The sequence below is a fragment of the Helobdella robusta genome (genome assembly GCF_000326865.2).
Source record: "Helobdella robusta unplaced genomic scaffold HELROscaffold_7, whole genome shotgun sequence".
Classification (NCBI taxonomy): Eukaryota; Metazoa; Annelida; class Clitellata; order Rhynchobdellida; family Glossiphoniidae; genus Helobdella; species Helobdella robusta.
Window position 1 is genome coordinate 2201727 of NW_008705398.1, and position 10007 is coordinate 2211733.

Genomic DNA, 10007 nt, shown 5'->3' on the forward strand with positions numbered 1-10007 from the left:
GTAGAGGCAGAAAGATGGTATTGAACGGTGAGGCAATTGAAAGTGTTCTGTTGCGATGTTCTGAAAAATGAAATTAACGGAAACATTCGCAGAGTTAATAAAATTTGGAAAGGTTCAGATATAATCACCAACTTCTTCTCTTTCTTTCTCGTGCTTTCTTATCCTTTCAGGACATTGGCGACCATCGACCTCCACAAAACCCGATCTTTAACAATCTAAAATCTGGAAATGTTCAGATGTAATCACTAACACTGGAGCATGTGTTATTAGGGTGATGCCACATATCTGGGCGAAGGTTGTGTGGTTGTGTACGTGTGCAGTTTTGGTTGAGATTAGACGATGAACTTGAATGTGATAAAAATAATGTGATGACTGTTTCCACCTCTACCCCGTCAGTACGGTGACATGGAGATAACGAGCCACATGACCGGTTGGAAAGCCATCCTGGCGTTTCATTCGTGTGGATGGTTTGGCAAGGATCTGCATCGGATTGATGGATATATACAGGATGATAAGTTGGTGTCTTCCATCATGTTGTTTTTGTTAATGTTTGCTGTCGTTTTTGGTGTTTGTTCTCGTTTTTGATGTTTGTTGTTGATGTTGTTGTCTGTTGTTGATCCTGTGTGTGTGTGTGTGTGCGTGTGTAGAGTAGTGTACTGTGCAGTGCACGTTGGTACACTGTTTATAGTACATTGTTTATCGTATTTGTTGATTGGCTCTCTAAACGCTATGTTGATGTTGTGTGTTGATGGTGTGTGTTGATGTTGTATGTTGATGTTGTATGTTGATGTTGTGTGTTGATGTTGTGTGTTGATGTTGCGTGTTGATGTTGTATCTTGTTATTCATTTGTTGATATTGATGACATGCAAATTTAGATTCTAATCCACACAATGTAAATGTCATCTGACTCCTAGAAAGCGTTTGATGAAAATAATTAAAATGATTTAATAACTTTAAATATGATATTGATAATAATTAATAATTAATTAATTAATAATTTACAAAAATTGTTTAGGAAGAAGAAGCAGAGGGCCTTTTGTGGGAACTGGTTAGACTCCTTCTACAGTTTCAACATCAGCCAGTGGGACGAGTACTTGAAGCAGTACAAGAATCATCAAAGTAAAAATGTTAGCTCCTCTACTTCTGCCATATTTGCTTATTATTTTTGTTATTACTATTATTTATTTTTATAGGTAATATTATTGTGTTGTTATTATCAATATTGTTCTCTAAATATGCTGATTCTCATAGCAATGTTATCCATATCATCAGTGTAAACATTAATTTGATGTCTTTGTATTTTATTCTTTCGGCGTTTCTGTTATTTTTATTATTACCACCATCCAACATTCAGCATGCAACATTCATCATTGCACGCACATGCGTTGTCTGACTTAACAAGATATTAACTTATTCTATTTGAACGTGTCTGAAGTGTTTAAAGATAAAAAAAATTCCTTTTATGGCTACCCAATGTAGTTAATTCACCTAATCACTCACTAACTTACTCACTCAATCATTCACCCACTCAATCACTCTCACTAACTCACTCACCCACTCGCTCACTCATCCACTCACTAACTTACTCAGACATCCATGCTGCAGAATACGGTAGCAGGGGACTCGGACACTTCGTCCCCCTCATCATCGACTGCCAGCTTCCACAAAACACAGAGTGATCCTTCCATGAACCTCGATCTGGTGCCAGAGGACAAACCGAAGGTTAAATTAGAGAAATGTCGGTACAACCTTGACGGGTTGACCTTGCTGTGGAAGCCCTTCCCCAGGCCTCCTAATCATAGCAAGGTTTCTATCTATTTGGCGTACACTGTTTTCAAGTTTTTCAAAAGTTCAGCATCAATATTTTTATTCATCAGTGCTTTCTCGATCTTCACTCTTTAATCCTCGCCTTCATCCTCTCCACGTGTTCATTAATTTTATTGCATTCGAGAGATGTACAGTTCTTTTTTCTGTTTTATGAAATTCACAATTATCTGACCCTGTTTGATGAACTTGCTCGCTAAAACTTTATTTAACCCCGTGAATCGGCATCGTGTAAATTGATTGTAGCATCATCATCTGTTCAGCCGGATTGTTGTTAGTGTTATTCAAATGTTTCCCCTTAGTACTACAGTTTCACCTACTTTGCAATGCAACTGAACGAGATGCCCGAGGACGTGAGCCACCTACCTCCCACTGATTGCCGGTTCAGACCAGACATGCGTAAAATGGAGCTCGGATTGTCAGGTTAGTTGGGTTGGCTGGTTGGTTGGCTGGCTGGCTGGTTGGTTGGTAAATGGTTAGCTATTTGATATGTTAGTTACTCACCAACCCACCCACCCTTCCATCCACCATGCAGATGAAGCCTCTTTCGAGAAGAACAGATTGGAAGAGAAGCAGAGGGCAGCTCGCAAGGAGATGAAAAAGTTGAACAAGGAACCTGAGCCAGTGTGAGATGTCGTTGCCGCGGATGTTGTTTTTGTTGCTGCTGATGTTGTTTTTGTTGCTGCTGATGTTGTTTTTGTTGCTGCTGATGTTGTTTTTGTTGCTGCTGATGTTGTTTTTGTTGCTGCTGATGTTGTTTTTGTTGCTGCTGATGTTGTTTTTGTTGCTGCTGATGTTGTTTTTGTTGCTGCTGATGTTGTTTTTGTTGCTGCTGATGTTGTTTTTGTTGCTGCTGATGCTGTTTTTGTTGCTGCTGATGTTGTTTTTGTTGTTGCTGATGTTGTGTTTGTTTATGTCTGCTGATGTTGTCTTTGTTGCTGCTGATATTGTTCTTGTTGGTTTCACCAAATGCCGTAATAATAAATGAATAATTCCTCAGTAAATCATTCAGCCATCATAAGAAAGAAAGTGATAGAGAGGTAGAGAGGGGAGACATCGAATTACATAACTAACATTGAGTGAATAAATAAACACAAGGCAAGTGCTAAAGTACACGAGAAGATTTGCCGTGACGTGCATTAATATGCTTCGAGCCAGCAACTGCTGAACTGTTTGAACTAATTAATCCTTGAATAAATACCGACCAACGTGCAAGGAATGTCGCAGAAATTATCATCATTCTTATTATAAGGGGATGTTTTTTGTGTGTGCGTGCGTGCGCGTGTGTGCTAAGACTGTACTCACCTACAAACCAGAAGCCACTTTACATCAAGTAGGTGCCAACTGACAAACATTAATAGGAACGACATAGTGAATTTGTTAATTAGGTGGAATTAGTCAAATGCATTTGAGGTTATTGATGAAAGCTGGGAAAGTTAGAAACATTTTATGTGACTGAGCCTGTATGTAATTGTATGTATATATTACAAAATGATTGGAAGCGAGAAGAATTACGATTACATCGCTTGGACCATCTGATTGGTGTGACCATCTTAATTATATTTTAATTACAATCGAATTACCCCAGACATTAACGCCAGGCACGATGATTGTGAAATTTGTTTTTCAAAATGTGCTAACATGTGTGGTGCTTGCATGTATATACAAATACACACACTTGTTTGTATAACATAGGTGCGTTTTAATGTGTACGTTTGTACATGGTAGTATTTGCAAGTTTTTATAAAGAGATTGAGATATTAAGTTAAGTTATTGACAGAGACGTATGCTAACAAATTTTTGGCTTCGTATCCAGTCGGATTCGTGCTAGCGCGTGGTTATTAGTCAGTTTTAAAACAACTTGTTGCGTGAAGAGCACGTCGATTACCAAGGAACAAGGAAAGGAAAAAGAAAGCACGTGATTTCCGGAAAGTGGAAATCGTTATTAAATTTTTTAAAAGCATTTTGTGGCGCAAAATATTTGAAAAAGTATAACTAAATTGTTTTTGAGGATAAATCATTTTACTTCAGCTTTACTTGGCGAGAAATCATTTTTCTTCGCTTTTATTTTTACTTTTCAAAATCAATTTACTTGAGCTTCTACTTTTACTCAAGTAAAAAAGCGAATCAATTTACTTTCGTTTTTACTTTTACTTGAGTAAAATATCACTGCCATGCGGCCATCTTGTACTAATCAATCCAATGTATTGTTTCTATTTATTCGCTGGTTTTTATTCGCTTTCTGGTATTTCTCCGGTATTTATTCGTTTTTCTATTCATTCATTCAATCATTCAGATGGTTCAAGATGTCGACAAACCCACACACGGGGAAAAGTGATTGGCTGCTGGCCGGTGATTACTGGGAACGTGATTGGTCCAGATGTCCTGACATTTATTAATTAGGCCTTGTTATGAATATTAATGAGACGCTTTATTTCATGCAACACAGTTCACTAATAATTTATTATTGCGTTTATCTAACATTAATGTGTCTAATACAGAGGGAACTCTCTCCTTCCTAGTAGGTGCTTGTGTGTGTGTGTGTGTGATGCATATCATCTCTGTATGCGTGTATATGTTTGCGTGTCAGTGTGTCTGTGTGTGTGTGTGTGTATGTGTGTGTGTGTGTGTGTGTGTGTTGCGATGCATATCATCTCTGTATGCGTGTATATGTTTGTGTGTCAGTGTAAGTGTGTGTCTGTGTACGTGTGTGTGTGTACGTGTGTGTGTACGTGTGTGTGTTGTGATGCATATCATCTCTGTATGCGTGTATATGTTTGTGTGTCAGTGTAAGTGTGTGTCTGTGTACGTGTGTGTGTGTGTACGTGTGTGTGTGTGTGTGTGTGGCTGCACTGATGTAATTTTTTGTGTGGATGTGGATGGTTATTTGAATGTGTTGAGAGGTGGTGTATCGTATCGTCAGTTTCTATTTCTGGCTCTGCTGTATTCTTCTCCAGGAATAATGCTTTAATTCCCGTCTTGATTGCATGTCGTTTATATATATATATATATATATATATATATATATATATATATATATATGAGATATAATGCTTATGTAATAGTGATAATGATCATATCAAAATCTTTTTTTAGAAATGTGTACAGAGGTGTTTTCGTAGTACATGTGTTGCATGGGATGGAATGTGTGTTGATGTGATATGGCATGAGATGGAATGTGTGTTTGGTGCAGTTCAGTGGCTGAGTATCTATCGATAGAAGTTAGCGACTCTTGCGGTTATGTATTGCTTAATGATAAAGAGATATGACAATGTCAGTAATACGCATTAATTGTAATGATCTACATAGGCGTGTAGGTTTGTTTGTGTGTGTGTGTGTGGGTGTGTGGGTGTGTGTGTGTGTACGTATGTGTGTGTGTGTGGTGTATGTGTGTTAACTAAGTTTAGAATGTTTGTTGTACCATTTAAATTGATTGATAATGATGACGTTGATGATGTTTTCCATCGAAATATTCTTAATTCTATTCCAAGATATTTTTTTGTCCATTAAAGATTGATTTATTTATGTGATGCAATTTCTGTTTTGGAGTTTAATTTGAATTATTTTTGTTGTAAATTTATTTAATTAATTTGATTAATTTATTAATTAATTGTATATTACGAATTGCTCCCATCAACTGCTTTGTTAAATTTTTTCGCCTTAAAGGCGAAGTGAAGTCTGAGATTGATGCTTTTTTGTCTCAACTTACATTCATTGGTACATTCATTGGTTTGGTACATTCATTGGTTTGGTACATTCATGGTACTTCATTGGTACATTCATTGGTACATTCATTGGTACATTCATTGGTACATTCATTGGTACATTCATTGGTTTGGTACGTTTATTATATTGTGGTGCATTCATTTGGATCATTCTTCCATTTAATCTGTGTTATTTATTCTACTCGATAAATTAATTTCTGAATACTTTCGGTGGTGATTCGTGGCATTTGAAGGCTTCCAGCATCATCTCCTCATACCCACCAAGATGGCAAACGTACATTAGGATCATTGCCATTTTTCTTATAGTTTCTTATTTTACTTGATTTCTTTTTTCGTTATTTTTCTTTCACTCACTCATACATTCACTAATTCATTCATCATTTCACTCATTCGTTCATACATTCACTCATTCATCAGTTCACTCATTCGTTCATTCACTCACTCATTCATTCACTCATTCATTCATCAATTTACTCATTCATTCATTCACTCACTCATACATTCACTCATTCATTCATTCATCAACTCACTCGTTCATTTAGATCCCAAGTGTATAAAAATAATGACGTTAATAGGATGCTTCTCCGTAATAGCTTAGAGACACATTTTAACGGCCCGACATATCTGCAAATATTTTTCTCGCCAGCTTCATTTCTTTCTCATTTCCTTTTTGTTATTATTATTATTGTTACATTTCAACTTTTTGATTTTTTTTTATTATTATCAATATTATTGTTATTATTATTGTTATTATTCTTGATAGTAATGTTAGGTTATTGTTGTTGTCATTATTCACGCTGTTGTAACTACAACCACTCACGAATGAATGAATGAATGGATGAAGAATGAATGAATGAATGAATGAATGTTGAATGAGTGAGCGAGTGAGTGAGTGAGTGGGTGAGTGAGTGAGAGTTACGCTGTTGTAACTACAAACACTAACGAATGAAAGAATGAATGAATGAATGAATGAATGAGTGAGTGAGTGAATAAAAAAGAATAGTTTTTTTTGTGTTATTTATTTACACCTGCAAAGTTATTCTTGTAGAAATTCATTGAATGATACAAATTTGGCGAGGTGGATTTTATTTTTTCAAATTAATATCATATGACATTAAGACATCTGCATTGTGATTGGATTACTACCATCGGTGCATGCATCATCATGACATCTATATCACTGTGACATCAATATCATTATGATATCAATATCATATATATATATATATATATATATATATATATATATATATCATTGTGACATCAGTATCATCGTCATCGTTATAACATCAATATCATTATCGTAATGATATCAATATCATGTATATCATTTTGACATCAATATCACGTACATCAATGTGACATCAATATCACATATAGGCATTACGACTGTATTATCATGACGTCATCATCGTCATCACGATCTCACTCACAACATCATCATGACGTCATCATCATAATCTCACTCACTCACAACATCATCATGACGTCATCATCATCATCATCATAATCTCACTCACAACATCATCATGACGTCATCATCATCATCATGATGATCTCACTCACAACATCATCGTCAGATGCGTCATCGTAATTTTCTTCGTCATCACACTTGTAACAAGTGGTGACGCAAAATGATGTCATCATCATCACCGTCATCATCACCATCACCAACCGATCGCAGTGTTATCAACAAAAGTGCATTAATAAAATTATTAAAGTGACGTTTTAATTGCTGGCGATAATAATCTTTTTGTTTAGGACGATTGTCATCATCGTCGTCATCATCATCGTCGTCGTCATCATCATCATCGTCATCATCGCCATCTTCACGAGTTCCTCAGTTAGATTGTTGTGTCAAATTTTTAAATTCAACCATCTCTACCATCATCATCACCACACCAGCATCATCTTTTGTATCGTCATCATCACGTCGTTTCTTATATTACATGGCTGTGATTGTGAAATGAAAATGATGAGATAATTAATGGATGGATGGAGGAATGGAATGGATGGATGGATAGATGGATGACGAAATGGGATGATGACCATCCTAACCGAGACGATAATAATAATGTTGTTGATGATGATGATGATGATGTTAATCATGGTGATGAGAATGATGACGATGATGGTGGTTAATGGTAATTGATGAATTGTTGTCATCAGAACTTAAACAGTGCATGTATATTATTTTATATTATGAAAATTATTTCACAGACATGTGTGCGTGTGCGAAGTACATACACATTATGTATGTGTGTGTGCGTGTGTGTATGTTTGTGCAAGTAAGCGTACACTTGTTGCGAAAACATGAACGTACTAAAACTTACATACATGAATGAACACACACATACATACGTTTATATTTACATTATATATATACATACACATGCATGCATGCATAGTACAAACACATTTAAATAATGACATACATAAACACGTACAGACCAACGTGTATAGGCATACATAAAGATCAAAATGCACACACCCATGCACGCGTGCAAACATTCATCGATTCTCTATCTCTATTTTCAAAAAAAAATGTAAGTATCAAATATCATACACATGATAGAAAGGTACAAAATAATTTTGAATCAAGGTTTTGTGGTTTGAAGCGGGATATAGCCTGAACAATAGTAGCACGCCTCTCATTATAATGTGCCTCTACATGTGTGCGTGTGTGTGTGCGTATCTGCTGCTGATGTTGTCGTTGTTGTCGATGTTGTTGCTGATGTTGTGTCCTTATTGTGACTTCATGATAGGTTTTATTACGTGATGCCTTGTCTTGCATATTTACATTGTATTAACCTAAGCGTACAAAATTACACACACACATATAAATATATATATTTATATTTAATTATATATATATATATAAATAATAATAATATTTCTTTACATACTTGAACGTGTTTTTATTAATTATAACTTATGTTATATTGATGTTGCTCGCCGCTAACAAATGACTCGGAAGGATGACTGATGGTGATGTGTGTGTGTGTGTGTGTGTGTGTGTGTGTGTGTGTGTGTGTGTGTGTGTGTGGCAAAATATTTAAAATATTTACTGCTACTATTTAATCCTCTGCAAATATAATTGAAGTTTATGAACTATCCAATTAGTTAATTAATTAGCTAATTAGTTAATTAACTGATTAAATAATATTTGATTGAGCTGCTATTTAATTTTCATACGTATTTATATTTTGCTGGATGTCTTAATTGTTCATTTCGTCTCATTTGCTGAACATTGATTGATTGGCCATCCATTCGCGTTATATAAATAATTCACATTCGATGTTACTGACGTCATCTAATTTATTAACTAATCAATTAATTAATCCATTAATTAATCAATTAATTAATTAGTTCCTATATTAATTATTATCGAAATGTATCCGTGGTTTATTTGAAGGTTATTTTAACCAATAATAAGAGAATGTTAATTGATGCACCTTTGTCACTTACAATCTTCCAAAAAAAAATTTTTTGAATCGTTTAATTTAACACGGGCCCAATTGTATATACATTCATAATATTTATAATACGTTATATATATATATATATATATATATATATATATATATATATAACTTCTAAACTATAAAATTAATAGTTTGTTGTGTGCGTGTGTTCACTGTCTAGACCTACTCACAAATGAACTCAACAAGCTTGTCCGAACTTATGAATTTAGATCATTCCTTCTAGCTCAGCATAATCGATAAAATGTTGAAATTTGGTTATCGGGTTGAAGGTCTGTTACACTCCTCTTAGGTTCGGAAAAATCAATGTTACAACAATTTTTGTAATGATATATACCATTGAATTTTAAATTATTTAAATATATATTATTTTATATATATATATGTAATATATTTTTCCTGAGTAAATTCGGTTTGATAATAAATAATGTGCTATACAATCTGGAGGTGATAATTTTTTGAAATAAAAGTTGAACAGTAATAATATTTTCAAGTGTATTCTTGTGAGATGAATAAATTAAATCGCTGATGGGTGGAGTCAGTTGTGTTGGATTGATGATTCCTGGTCTCTACATAAATATATTTTGTTGGTTGATAGTATGTTGTGGATCAATTTTTTATTATTTCTTGAAGAGCTCTTTAAATGAGCACAGCAGATAGTTTTGCTCGCTCAGTTGTTGGTTGTGGCCTCTCGACCTTGCATGCTCCCAAAATTGAAGAGTTTTTCAAATTCAGAATTTCAAACTGTTGAAACAGTGTAACAATTAATTCGATGGATTTGGTCCTAGGCAGGAACAATCAAACAGCCAAAGTTTGTCGTTCCTCGTCTAAACGTGATTGTACAACAACCCAGAGTCCTAAAATTACAAAAGTTGTGTCTTGTTGTTTTTTCGCTTTTGTTTAAGTTTTATTTCAACTCTAGTTCTGCTAAAATCAATCGGAAATGTTGAAAAGATGATGAGAAGAGATGATGTT

At 34.7% G+C, this 10007-nt stretch overlaps 1 protein-coding gene across 1 annotated transcript; it reads left to right on the plus strand.

Annotated features, from left to right (window-relative positions):
• Positions 1–405: 405 nt before the first annotated feature.
• On the plus strand, positions 406–2455 carry HELRODRAFT_164847 (hypothetical protein; the record flags this gene model as incomplete). Its single annotated transcript, XM_009030801.1, has 5 exons — positions 406–515; positions 1017–1128; positions 1592–1807; positions 2128–2224; positions 2361–2455. 5 exons carry the CDS (start codon positions 406–408, stop codon positions 2453–2455), a joined length of 630 nt encoding a protein of 209 aa, XP_009029049.1.
• Positions 2456–10007: the final 7552 nt, after the last annotated feature.